The sequence below is a fragment of the Lissotriton helveticus genome, chromosome 1_1 (genome assembly GCF_964261635.1).
Source record: "Lissotriton helveticus chromosome 1_1, aLisHel1.1, whole genome shotgun sequence".
NCBI classification, from domain to species: Eukaryota; Metazoa; Chordata; class Amphibia; order Caudata; family Salamandridae; genus Lissotriton; species Lissotriton helveticus.
The window spans coordinates 1030011971-1030026719 of NC_136057.1; the positions used below are offsets into that span (position 1 = coordinate 1030011971).

General features: G+C 46.4%; 1 protein-coding gene across 1 annotated transcript in view; it reads right to left on the reverse strand.

The window, feature by feature from the left end:
• Nucleotides 1–10701, reverse strand: part of LOC144820147 (transmembrane protein 53-like) — a 69683-nt gene extending 58982 nt beyond the window's left edge. The window contains exon 1 of the mRNA XM_078677779.1: nt 10492–10701. Coding sequence (XP_078533905.1) covers nt 10492–10629 — 138 coding nt within the window. The 5' untranslated portion in view covers nt 10630–10701. The remainder of the gene's footprint in view (nt 1–10491) is intronic.
• Between the last annotated feature and the right edge of the window lie 4048 nt (nt 10702–14749).

Here is a 14749-nt window from a genome sequence, read left to right on the forward strand (position 1 = left end):
CACTGGCAAGTCGGTAGGCTTCAGAGCGGGTGGCAACCTTACAGTCAGGTAAGAGCACATACACAACCGAGGTGGCAGGGACAGGGATGGTGTCAACAGGAGTGGATGCTGGGGGCGAGTGTGAATTAGAAAAGGTGCGATTGCAGAAGGGTAGATAAATCAGGGACACTGGGGTGGGGACAGATGTGAAGAGACAACAGACGGAGGCACCGCAAAAGATGGAGGTTGCCTGTGGGGAAGGAAATAGGGACAAGGGGTGGACCCCTAGGCTAGTGAGTGCTACCATCACGGCAACAGGTGGAGGGGGAAAAGCAAGTGGATAACAGAAAGGCAGATGATGCAGAAGGAAAGGAGAATAAGAAACTCAGGGTACGAAAACTACATAGAAGTGTTTAAACTCCTACATAGGGAACGCAAAGCCAAAGAATGCTCAAAAGAGGAGTATGAGCTAACAAGACACCCATGTGTGCACATTTTTTATTTTTTAACATTTTTATTAGAGGGTTATGCCATTACACACCATGGGGTAGAACAAATCACAATGTCTTTACACCTTGGAGCAAGAGCAAACATAATTCACACAATATTAATCCCAATGTAAGAGTTGTTTTACAGGAGCACACCCAATTTTGCTAGTACACATCTATGTGTGCCCATGACAGTAGAAAATTGCAAAAAAAAAAGAAAAGAAAAGAAAAAGGACAGCTGCGTTTCTCAAATATGCCAGTGTATATTGTAAGAAATACCCAGAGATAATTGTAGCATTATTCAAATATATAGATGTCAAATGCAAGGCCCTAATATCATTTGGAGGTGATGCCTAGGCCCAGTAGAATGACAATTTTCGGGCAGGTATGGCCTGGGACCCAGAAGCAAAGGGGAGGAATGGGAGATGTATACGGACCTCCAGTGACAGCCTGGGAGGCACCTAAGGGCCCTGTTGGGATTTCAACAAAGGTCTGTGTACAAGGGAGTATTGCAGATTCAGACATGAATGCTCAAAGTGCTAAGAGAAGCATGCCCTTGTACAATGCTACGGGAACGTTGGTGACACGTATGGGACCCAGTCTGGTGGCAACTCACAATGGCAACAAAATTCAAGGAGAATCAGGGGCACACAATGCAGAGTGCTTCAGAGGAGGAAGAGGGGCACAGGGGCTTAACGGGAAAAGCACATACACCAGTTAAGTTGGACAGACTTTCATTTTGGTTGGGCTCTTACCCAAACATGGAAGTTGCCAGTCTTCTGCTGGAAGGTTTCACATGGGGATTCAAATTGGAATACGAGGGTAGGGCCCGGGCAGAAATGTTAGGTCAGTTCAAGCACATACACAAGCAGTGTAGGAGAAGTTACTGAATGAAGCGCAGAAAGGGAGAATGGCCAGTCCATTTGACACATGGCCAATGGAGGACTTGATAGTCTCTCGGATAGGAGTAGTGCATAAGAAGGAGAAAGGATATTCAGACTCATTCAACACCCATCATGGCCGACAGGTCAATCCATAAACAATTTCACTGGGAAGGGTTTGGCACCTGTGTCTTAATCCTCAGTAGATGTGGTTATGGCCATGATCGAACATGCAAGATGTGACATTAAATCTGCATTCTGCTTACTACCTGTACACCCAGATGATTTTCAGTTGCTAGGTATTCAATGTTATGGGTCTGGTATGTTGAGAAGGCTCTCCCAATGGGGTGCTCTATTCACTGTGCTCTTTTTGAGCGTTTCAGCACTTTCCTGCAATGCATTTCAAGCAGGGTATGGGACATGTCAAGTTCACACACGATCTTGATTTTTCATTGTCACAGATTCTGGTTTCACCGACTGCCAGCGGTTGCTGGTAACTTTTCAGGAGCTCATGGAGGATGTGGGGGTTTAACTGACACCAGAAAAAGTGGTGCGACCGGTGACGAGCATTTCCTTTTTCGGAATTAAGCTGGATTCAGAGGCGATGGTGGCTCGCCTTCAATAAGAGAAAAAGGTGGGGGTGCAAGTTTTGTTGGACATGATGCTAGCAAAAACTAAAATCATAGTACGAGAGGTACAGGTGCTCCTGGGACACCTGCATTTTGCATGTAGGGTAGTACGGGCTGGCAGGACCTTTTGCAGAAGATTGGGTTAGAACTTTCGGGGTTGTCCCTCCGGCACCATCATGTCAGGTTGTCTGCGGGGGTGAAGAAGGATTTACGTATGTGGCATTTCTATCTGGACTCTTTTCATGGCATCCCAATTAATGCACAGCAGGATTTTGACTGGGATGTTCAGCTTTACTTTGATGCCTCGAATGCAAAAGGCTTTGGTTCGCACTGGAACGGTCGCTGGTGTGCGGAGGAAGGGGTGTACTGCTGGAGACAAGGGGGGTGAAGTATAGCATGAGCACAGGAAGGTACTTTTTAGAATACATAATATGGCTGTGGTACAAGTAGTTAACAGGCACTCTGCAAAGGACCCTCAGGTTTTCAAGTTGCTGAGGGTGCTTGTTCTTGAATGTTTGTGGCAGGATATTTTGTTTACATTCGGGCATGTACCAGGTGAGAACAATGACATTGCGGATGCTTGGTCTCATTCGCAGTGGGAGAGGTTCCATGGATTGGCAACGGATGTGGACAGGGACAAGACTCGAATGCTACCAGAGATATGGACAGTGGGAGACGGAGGATGTTTTAATCGGTAGTAGGGTCCAAGGTTGTGTCCACCTGTAAGCTATATGGCCTGGCATGGGGCGAGTTTCTTGGGCTCAATAACTTGTCACCATTCAGAGGAATGGGAGAGACTAGAAGATGTGGCGAAATTATATTAAGATTGACAGAGAGAGGTTTATCTAGAGTCATGATAGCAGGAAAACTGGTGGCCATTGCCTTCATGGGGAAACGTTATGGTTTACAACGCCAATAGCTCAAACTCTCATAAATGTGAGACCTAAGGCATTGCAAATGCTGGTCTATTTACACATGAATCTTGTAATGTTTTACAACGCTGTTGTAGCTTATCTGTGGGCCGAGGGCCAGGCATGCTATCTCATTGTAATAATAAATTACTGTTTGTTTTATTTGAGCTGTTACATTAGTCTATGCACACTTACCGCCAGCATCGGGCTGAACAATATGGTGATCGCTGAGGTTTCTGTGCAGGCGAGTGCAAAAAAAACAGCGGCGAGAGCCGAACAAGAACCAGTTGCACTTTAAACATGCCCTGTCAACCTTTAAAAGATACCATCTGGTTTGGAACTCTGCTGTTCTCCTCTAGACAATTCACACAGATATACAAGTACTCTCTTTTAGTACAAATAGGATCATAGAGCCTGATTTGAGGATGAATTGCTGGACACAGGATTGGAAATGTTGACGTTCTACTGCAAACTGAAGCTATTTGTGATGGATCTGATGTGTTGCAGTATGAAGACCGGCATCCAGCAGCTCGATGGTTGCCATGATTTCACCTGGGAAGACCATGTATATTATTCTCTGCAGACAATCCATCTTGAAATGAGATGCCCAGGCCCAGCTGTTGGCATTATTTATATCCAGTGCTGGATGTTAGTCTCTAGTAAGCTTGTCACCTAGAATAGATGCCCCTTTCCTCTTCTACCATTAGCACATGAATCTCTGTTTTTTTCTGTATGAAAGCCTTGTCACTTTTAGCCTGGGTCTTATCCATATTTCTGGGAACACTAGTAGGAATGTACCTCAAACTTGGAGGCGCTAAACAAAGTCTAGAATACAGCCTACTCGAACCACCTTCAACACCCAATGGTCTAAGACTTCTGCTTTCCATTAAGCTACAAAGCCTTGGGTACACCCGCCCACTGGATCTCCTAGCTCCATAATTCTGCAGTAGTCAGGAATTCTGCTATTTATTGTGAATAAAACAGGTTTGGGTGCGCTATTCTTACATTTTCTGGGTTAAAAATATTTTCTCCTGCAGGCCTTGAAATATTTGCTGAAATTCTTGCTTGATTCCCAACCACCGGAGTAGGAAGAACCAGACGACTTTTCTTTAGAAGGTAAAGTATGATATGTCTTTGATTACTTATGCGGTCATTTGTTCCCACTGGTTTTCTAAAAGTGTAATGACTATGATGTGAATCTTTAAAAGAGCTGCCTTGCCTGCAGAATCTGTTTGTCAGTAGCTCATCCAGATGTAATAATCAAACAGGAGAGAGAGGAATAATGTGGGCTAGTTCACTTCCCCTGGTACAATAGGTAAATATCAATGAGAACTAGCTTATTAGTGGGAGCTAGATCTACTTTAGACAGAAGTACGAGGTCACATGTTTCAGCCAGACTGCTGTGTATGCTGGCTTTTGTCAGGACCTATGTGTACCGTGAGTTAGTGGTGGTCAGGTGTGGTTTGTTTGACCAGATATGTCTCGCACACACTAAGGTGCGTTTAAATGAGATGAGGGAGGAAATGTTCCTCTATTTGCTCAAAACCTGTTGGGAAAACAACAAACATAGACATTAAGTAATTGTACCGTCTCATATTCGCACACTAGTAATGTGACTAGATGAGCACCGTGTCCATACACTATGAGGCAAATTTGCAGTAGTGAAACGGATAGTGACGCTTGTGAGAAAGTGGCTGTTATTTAATGCTGATTATTATGCACTACTGTGCATTGATCAAATAGCGTTGAGTTATCGGTATGTTTGTGGTTTTAATAACATGAAAGAAAAGGTACAATGCTTACAATGAGATTTTCAGAGTGAGCAACATGAATCCGGGGGGAAGCAACTGTAGTCACACATTCGTCAAGGTCACTGGCCCGCTCCTCATACCTACTGCGGCATGCTGCCGGGATTCCGTAGATGCAGACAGGTATCTCGGAGCCAGTTTAAGTACTTCCTGTTTCAGCCAGGTGCCGCGAATGATTGCGGCGTGCCCGCCATGGCAACTGGCGTCCTCATGTGCGCCTCATCATGAATAGCGTCCTTGTGTGGTAACAACTGAAAAAAGTGTGAGATCTTCAGTGGAGGACATTGTGTAAATAAAGTTTGTATTCAGTGAAATGATGTGTCCATAGATTTAAATAGTATTTATCGGACGCTCATGAGATCATTAAAAATTAATAGGAAAATAATTAACGCACCACAGCCTAAAGACCAAGTGGCACGCCTGTGTCCGGGCTTCATGGTGACTATGACAAGCCTTTCCTGTGTGCTACTCTGTCTGCTTGAATGTATTTAGAGTAACCAAGGTGCCTAGCAGCTACTTTTGACCCGAATTATGAGTCCAAAGTATGAGTGATAATCAGGTCAGACATTTAAGAGTGGCAGGGGTATATGGTTATGAGAGGAGCTAGTACGCTCCTAATTGTCCCAGTGTTTGCAGGGGACATAATGGCCCCAATTAAGTACCTTGAATGGAGGTGCATGATTACCCATATGTGAAGTGGCACTCATGTTGCGGTGGTAACCCAAAATGGTGCCAGTCACTAAGGCGGTTATGTTGGCGGCACTCACTTTGGGATAAAGATGAGACGCCGTGGCGCTGTGTGTGCCTTTAAGATGTTCCCAGTTGTCCTGTCTAAGTAAGGGTTTAGTAACGTCATCATCGAATTAGGGTGTGTGCATTTTCTTAGGTACCCTGTCTCATGTCATGGGTGAGCGGTTTGCACGTGTGGTAAGAGGATGCTGCATTCCTTCAGTGTTTGCTGAGGGCGTTCCAAGGGTTGTTATCGTTGAGCCCTGATATGAGCGTGGACAAGCAACAGATCAAGCCTAGTTCTTTCTGGAGTAGGAGGTTGCCATCTGTCCTGTTAACTCAAATGTTCTCGATCATAGTCCATCTGAGGTCGTTGGGTGTGTGTCTTCTCTGGATGAAATGTTCCGTCATCCTTGTGGTATTCCTCTTGTATCGTATGCTGCTGCGCTATTCGCCAATCCTAGTCTTGATTTTTCTGCTCGTCATCCCGATATAACGAAGTTTACAGGGGCATTCGATGAGGTACACCACGTGTCAAGTTGCAGTTTCTATGCTTCCTTAGGCGCCATGTTTTGCCCTCCTCGAGATCGAGCGCTTTTGTGGCTCTGGTTAGGTGGCAGACGCAACAATTCCCACCTGGGTAATGCCCCACTATGTTGGGTAAACTACATGCGTTAAGGACAGTGCTGTCCTCAGGGGTAAGGGGTTCTCTGGGGCTGGTAGACACTAGTGGGTCCTTCAGGCTGCCCGCTCTGCTATATGAGAACAGTGGTTGGTCCCATTTAATGCGCCTGTGTTCAGAATGCGCCGGTTTTTGCGGATTATTTTGGCCACTCTATTTGAGGCTGGGTTGTATGTGGTCACACGTGAGGGCGATGGTATTGACCTCTTTTCTGTTGTTCTCCAGTAGTGCCTCCCGGGTTCGGTTCCGTGCCCTTTTCTTCATAGTACGGATGATTCTCTCAGGGTATCCTCTTTCACTCAGTTTGGTGGCAAGGTCGGAGGATGTTTTTGGTGCGGCCGCAGTTTCTTTTAATACGTAGGAACTGGCCATAGGGGAGATTTTCTCTGAGTGGACGAGGGTGGAAGCTCTCATACAGATGTGCCTTCACAATAGCAAATAAGCTCCAGAGCAATAACCAATACAAAACAAGCTTGCTACTCCATTTGTACCAAAAGATCTTCTGCTTCATACAATGCTCCTGCCAGGTACTTCAAGTTATTCACCAAAGATTTGCAGTGTATGCTGCATACATTCCTGCTCTTAATGCTAAAGTGTTCCCGGCATGTGTTTTTTTCCTTGCCACCGTTTGTCTACATGTTCCACCAGCATACATTCTTCTGGGTTACGCAGTGTACACGCTGCCAGGGTGGCAGCACTCAATAAATATTACGGGCATGTGGCAGAACTTTACCGGCATCCTCAAAGGTATATATTTTGTTGCATCAAACAAGGAACGGTAAGGTGATTCAAACCATGCTATGTACACAGGATGGGTATTTATCTTGTAATAATACAAAGGAAGGAAAGGCCCAAAACGTTTATCGCATTGAGGAAAAAGGTATTGACTGGAATCTTCTTGCTACATTCATGGGACATTTAGAGTCTCTCTTAAATGCTGGCACACACTGGAGTGGCAGAGAGTAGAGTGAACTGGTGTAGAGCACTTGGGCATAGAGTGTTGCAGGGTACAGTGGCATTGAGTGCAGTGACATTGAATTTAGTGGTGTACAATGCAGCGTTGTAGAATGCAGTGTAGATTAGAGTGGTGCATAGTAGAGTGGCAAAGAGTCGAGTGATGCAGAGGGCTGTGGTGAAGAGTAGTGTCGAGTGGCACAGAGTGCAGAGTAGAGGCAAGTGGCATAAAGTGCAGTGGCGTAGAGGGGTGCAGAGTTGAGTATGGTGCAGTGGTATAGAGTGGAGTAGTGCACTGTAGAGTGGCATAGAAATCAGTGGCGTAGAGTGCAGTGTTGCAGAGTAGAGTGCAGTGGCGTAGAGTACAGTGGCAGAGTGCAGTTGTGAAAAATGTATTGGCGTAGAGTGCAGAGATTAAGAGTAAAGTGCAGTGTTGTGGACTTGCGCAGAGTAGCAGAATGGTGTAGAGTACAGTGGCGTAGGGTAGATTGTTTCAGAGTAGAGCAAAGTGGCATAGTGTGGAGTGCTGCACTATAGAGCACAGTTGTGCAGAGTCGATTAGAGTGTAATGGCGCTGAGTAAAGTGATGTAGAATGCAGTGGTGCAGAGTAGATTAGAGTGGCATGCAGTGGATTGGCATAGAGTGCAGGGTCAGGGTAAAGTGCAGTGCTGCAGAGTAGATTGGCGTGGCCTACACTGGAATGGTGGAGAGTGCAGTGGTGTAGTGTAGAGTGGTAAAGAGTGCATTGGCATAGAGAAGAGTGGTAGAGGGTAGACTAGAGAGGCGTAGAGTGCAGTGGCATGGAGTCGAGTGGTGCAGACTAGAGTGCAGTGATTTGGAGTAGCTTAGAGTGGAGTATTCATGGTATGGTAGAGTACTAACACTAAAAACAACACATTTTCAATTGAAATGACCCTTACGAAAATGTGTGGAAATTGCATCACACAGAATAATTATTTGTTTTGATCATTTTTATGCAATCGTTTCCAACACACTTCAGAAATAACAAAAAAAATTGCTTTATTTGTGTTCCTAATTCGGATATATTCTGAACTACTTATGCAGTTCATTTAAACGTTGTTGTGTGCTAGAAAAAACTCTTTCCTATCCCCAGAATCCAGCAAGATTATCACATAAATCTTCCCCCTTTGAAGTCAGAGAAAGAAAAGTGAACAAGAGCCCTTGGAAGACAGTGCCTGACATTTGACCTCGATCTTTGACCGTACTGCAAATGTAAAGAAAGAAGAGCAAGATGTACAGGCCTGTGTACAGAGAGGGAGCAAGGAGTACTGGAAGAATACTTTAAATAAGGTTTGGGAAAGGGAAGGTACGATCTCAAGCTGGACAGCCTAGAACAAAATAAGCCAGCAAACGGAAGCAAGAAAACATGAGTTACAAACCACAGAACCAATGGCAAGCAACAGGCAGAATGCATTCCTAGGTCAGCTTTTGAATGTCCCCATGATGTCTTTAGCAAACGAGACAGCGGCTGCGCGCTAACAAGGAGCAAAGGGGCAGTGTGAGAGTAGAATAAGCAGGGAGCGTACAGCTGAGTGTTTAAAGAGGTTAAGGGGCAGGGAAGCGGTGTGTGACTAGATGAGGCATGGAACAGAGAGAGAGAAAGAGAGCGGTGTATGTGCAAAGGGGGTAAGAGCATGGATTTGGCAATGAGGTTAAAAGCATAGTACAGTCTCAAAACTGATAAAATTGCATAGCTATCCCAAAATGATAGACTTTCTGTGCTCTAGTCCTACCTGCAGTTCTACACAAGTTACATTCAAAATTGTCTCATGTGACTTGCGCCCCACCAATAAGTCAGTACATCTGGCTCGTCCATGCGTTGAGCGCTAGAACAGTATTCCTCTCATCAGGGCCGGCGCTAGGCTAGGCAGAGTGGGCAACAGCCTAGGGCCTCGCACTTAGCCCACCAGCATGGGGCCACGCACTGGTGATGTGTCCTGTCTGTTCCCTGGCGATCCATTTCAAAGAAAGGCGTCACCTTTCTTTGAAATGGAGGGGCCCCCTCACAGGGCCTCTCAGAGATGGTATCTGGATACATAAGGGAGGGAGACGCTCCCTTCAATTGAAAGGAGACCCATTCACAGACACTGTGGGAGGCCCATTGTCCATCATTTTGGCGCCCCCATAGTTTTAACGTTTAGCCCACAAGCAATTCTCACACCTATCGAACTGAAGGTGTGAGAAATGCTTGTGGGCTCAAAGTTAAAACTATGGGGGCGCCAAAATGATGGACAATGGGCTTCCCACAGTGTCTGTGAATGGTCTCCTTGCAAGGGGCCACTTATCTACATTAGAGGGGCCTCGCACATTCCCTTTTAGCCCAGGGCCTCGCAAATCCTAGAACCGGCCCTGCCTCATTCCCAACCAATCTTTGAGAACATGTGCATAGTTGGTTTCCATGTGCAGGTGACACAGATTTCTCATGATACCTATATGGCTGTCTACATAGGTTCAACATCCAGCTCCTATGTATCCTAACCATACGCAGCTGATCTAGCTTGTGTAGGGCTGGTACTGGGGTCCTCCTCTGTAATGCTCCATTTGCTCACTCTGAATAGGCATTCGAATATCCAAGCGCCTTTATTTGGCCACAACACCTATGCTTCTGCATACAGCACTAGGGATACTCGTATATCTATGTACAGCAGCACCCGACTTCCAGATCACTTAATATAGTGTTTTGACGCCCAACGCACTAAGCAGCAGAGCTTTAAGAGAGTCGGCTCTGACCAGGTCTAACTTCTAAACTGGTCTGAACCCGTCTGTACACTCATGTACTGTACTGGTAAAAGACTGATCGATTTCTCAACAATGGCTGTAAAAAAAACCAACAAAAAAACTGCGGGACTCCACATCACCGATCTCCGTTTACATTTCACGTTTTGCTTCTTCTAGATTTCCCCGAGTATTTGCTTCCCCCCCCCAAGATGTGTTCCTGTATGTGTTCATGCAACACATGACTCGCAAAGTGTATACTGTACCGAGTCTACACGTGTCTGAGTCATTTCAGGTTAGCATGGGTATGTATATTGGTGCACGATTGAGAGCTCTGAAGCTGAGGCAGCAGTCAGTTGTCATATTACCAGTCCGTGAGTGAGACACCATTGACGTGTACATATTACATGCCCATCCACATCTTAGCCTCTCTGCGGAGCGATGGACGCATAAGTGACAATTGTAGTTATGCTGTTTCGACCACCGCCCTTTTAACAACCCCCAACTTGTTGATCCCAAGCACTGCAAACCAGCACTTTGACAAGAGCATTCAGAAACGCGCGGTTGTAGCCCCAAATCTTCTGTATACGGAAATGACACCGAAATTGTGGTTACTATTATATACGACAAAACAATAAACACAGCCCCAGGGTTACCCATGTACGGTCAGACACTGAGTTCCACGCTACTCACCCTGCCGCTGATGCCGTTCAGTACTCCCAAGAGATTGACCACCCCCGGGTTCTGGGACCCCATACATGCCCGGGGCGTCCTCGGCAAGAAGCCTGCCATCCCCCGGCACCAAGCCGCCCGCGCCAGCCGAGAGATCATGTGCAACGTCCAAGCACAACCCCGGAACGAGCATGGGCACCACACTGCGTGTTTGTGCACGGGACGGGAATAACAGAGGAAGCCAGGGCGAGGAAGAGGAAGGTGACGCCCTGCAGGCCCCGCCCACTGCCCGACCCACTCGGGGAGAGGGCGGGGCGTAGGACTGCTGCCTGAGGAGAGTCAAAGTGTCAAAGTGTAAAGTAAAGTAACCACTTAGGTGTCCGAGGTCTGACCCCTGTACTGCACCCTCGTCACGGTATTTTCAAATCACATTGCTTAGTATACGGAAAGCCTAACATATTGTCACGGTTACCTAACCAAGCCATTTGAGCTCCCTTTTTAAAAAAATGTATTTTTTTTTTTAAATGTAGCTCGAACTCGACCCGAAGGACACTTTAAAAAACGCATTAATTAAGGAATGTTCAGGAAACTGCGTTTTTAAAGTTATTATTCATATTTCTAATTAGTTACATTGTTATCAAGAATGACATGAAGTCAAAGGCATTTTTGTGATACATTTGATACATTTAAAAGTATAATATTGTGCATAACGTTTCCAACGAGATTATACCCTTCTGGACCATTTTTAGGTCTCGCCTACAGAGTGTCTTGTGACTCATTTCCTTGCTTATTCAACGGATCGCAAGGCGTATTGTTTTCTAAACAGTGGGCTCAGAGGCCCCCCATTGGTTGGCTCATTACCACCGTTATTTGGTTGTCTCTTATTTGCGCACTGCTGTAGGCGTTCTTCCTGTTCGTGTGTTTGTCTCTCGCTTGGAGCATGGACTTAATACTTGTGTCCTTTCACTACTTTTTTCTTTGGGTTTAAACACTTTAGGACTGTCCATGTTTTTCAGCTGTCTCCCTGATTTTTTTTTATGTGTGTCAAATCTTTATTTCGGCCACTGGCCATCAAAGATGTACAATAAAACATACACAAATCACTATAAAATCATCATACATAATCAGTCAGTACATACTTGTTTAATGTAAAACCTTAAAATTGAGTACTAATAAAATTGCATTTATAAAACAATGGGCCTTTACATTAGGAGGGAGCCTGGGTCTTCAGAATACGGGTGCGAGTGTGCCACACATTGATGAGAAATTTTGTTATTGCAAACACAGTTAGGGTTGAAACGTCCGTTTTTAAAATTCTGTACATTGGGAAGTACTCCCTGCAACCCAGATTTCTGATCAAGGGTAGGAGCCAATACTTCCTCGCTGCCTTATATACTGGGCAAAACATAACCACATGTAAATCGGTTTCATCCGCACCTGCACAGGCCGGGCACTGTTTTGTAGAAGGGGGTGCTGACCAGGAGCTGGTAAAAGATCGTAAGGGCAGTGTACCATATCTCCATTGGAGAAACAGCTTCCTGGCCAGCACGGGGGAAATATCATCAAGGACCCTCTCCAACCTGTACGAGTCTTTACTTTGCACAAATGCAGAGGTAAGTGACCCTTCACCCTGGCTATCCAGGGCCATGGCTAGTTTTTGTTCATGGTAAGCAGCGGCCAGAGCTCTCTTAGAGATGTTTAATGAAGCATCGGCGGGATTGGACCAGAGGTCAGGGAACCCTAGGGTCATACAGGATTTGTGGATATATTTTATCCAGGGGATCGATAGTGCTTTCGGGTGGGATAAAAGCTCCATCAATTCTGCCCTGTAGGTAAGAAGTTCTTCACTGCTCCATAGCCTTCGCCAGAAGGCTATGGGTCTCAACCCTAGTTCGTCCACTATTGGTCGTAGACCCAGATCCAGCCTCAGGGGGAGGAGGGGGGTGCTAGGCGGAAGTGCGACTATCTGCCTAATAAAATTATTCTCGGTTGTTGCCAAGCTGCGGCAGGGTATGTGTCCCCACAATTCCGCACCATGCATAGTAGCACCCCTCCCCTGTACCTTATAAATCTGGATGAGCGGCCCCAACGGACGATATGTGGAGCCATTCATCATCCTGGTGATGCCCCCTGTGGTCTGTACCAGTTTAAGATTGGCCCTATTCTGGTGTGGTCCCCAAGTCATAGATTCATTGAGAGTTACACCAAGATATTCAAAGGTGGAAACTCTCTCAAGCTGTGAGGCTCCCAATAACGGATTCGGCCGCAGTTTTTGCCTTGGGTTCAGGACCATAAACTTAGTTTTGGTTGCGTTGATTTCTAAACCCCTGTCAGTGCAGAAGGACACGAATGAGTCTAGGACCCTCTGTATCCCCATAGGAGTTTTGGACAGCAGCAGGGTGTCATCCGCAAACATGATTGCAGGCACCCTGCTGCCGTTCAGTTTGGGGGCGTCAGTGTATTCAATGGCATTTAAATGGGTGATTACCCCGTTGACAAAGAGGCAAAACAGGGTCGGTGCCAGCACACAACCCTGCCTAACCCCTCGGTCAACGGGGAATCTGTCCGTTAATGCCCCGGACCTCCCACACCTCACTCGAGCATAGTTGTTATGGTGTAGTCTCTGGAGGATTGTCAGGATGTCCGGTGGGACGCCCATCTCACGTAAAACACTCCAAAGTTTCCCTCTGGGCACTAGGTCGAAGGCGGCACGCAGATCCACAAAAATAGTGTATAGGCTGCCGCCCTCGAATATCGCCGCCCTCCAGTAAATAATGTTTAATCTAAAGACCTGGTCCACTGTGGAGACTCCCTTTCTAAAGCCCGCCTGGTACGGACTAAGAACCCCCATCTCTTCTGCCCAATCCTGAAGGCGGTTCAGTGGCCGGGATGGGTGAGATCTAGTTCAAGGGCATTGTGATCACTATCCAGTCTTTCCATTACCCTGAAGTCCCGAATAGCTGGCCAGTTCGCTATCTGTACCAGGACATAATCCAGCAGAGATTCTCTTCCCACTCTGTTATATGTGGTTCTGCTTGGTATGTCAGATCTAACACGCCCGTTACAGGCTCTAATTCCAAACTTTAGGGCGAGAGCTGTGATCTGGAGTGCTACAGGAGTCTATGCCTTCGGAGGGGGAGCTTCTACCGGGGGCACTGACCACCTGGCCTCTTCTTCTGTCGGAAAGCCCTCTAAAAGGCCTGGGAGCGGCTCGAAGTGGGAGTTTAAATCCCCTCCCACTACATAAGGTAGATCTCCCGGCATTTCGGACAAATACTCTGAAAGTTCACCTATAGTAGGTGATTCTCTAGCAATTCCAGCTGGCCTAGCATAGATGTTATTAATGCGAGTTTCGCTTGGTTTGGTCATGTCAATAGGACCACAAGGATATCATCGGAGGGGGTTGGTAGCCTTGTGGCCTCACAGCCTAGATGGGACGCCACCCAGGTTACGAGCCCACCAGAAGGGCGTCCTTTGCCCTCCCATCTGGCCGGGATGTAAAATGAGTGATAGCCTTGCTGCACATATTCTTCCCTTGCCCAAGTTTCCTGGAACATACAGACGTCCCCAGTCTCAATGTAAGTTCCCCAGTCTTGGTCAGCCAGCTTATTTGCTAATCCGGCTACATTCCACGAGATTAATCTCAGATGTTCTATAACGGGAGTTGCCGGGATGGGAAGGCAAGAGGGGGAAATTACACCAGTTGTTACTTCGGGGGCAGTTTCAATGGAGAATCCAGGTATCTCAGGAGTGTCACAAGTGCCATTGTCCACAATCATAGGATTGGTAGGGAGCAGTCAATCCACCCCATCAAGCCCACTCAAGCAGTTAAAGCGATTAAAATGGCAATAAGGTGTTTCAGGTAACTGGTAGTTTGTGCGTCGAACATATTCTTTGTGTCTTGGCCTGTGATCCACCCTTGTCCAATTGCCTTGCGGCGGGTCGTGATGCATGCGGATGGGTGGAAAGAAGAAAGACACTGGTAGGGTCTGTATGGTAGAGTCCAGTGATCTATTTGACCCAGCACAAATGTGTAAAACAGTTCCAGGGTCCCTGAAGGTCACCATTATGCAGTCCCCTATTATTGTTTTCCTGGTATTCCCCACCCATGGCACCCTTCTGACCATTATAATCTCATTATTAAAATGTGACGGCAGGGGTCTATTCCAATTCAGCCATTTAATGACTTTTTTCTTAAGAGATTGGAAATCTTCGTTTTCGCCCCTATGCAGAGTGGGTGCACCCGCTAAAACCACCATAAGGCTATTAGCCTCTGGCG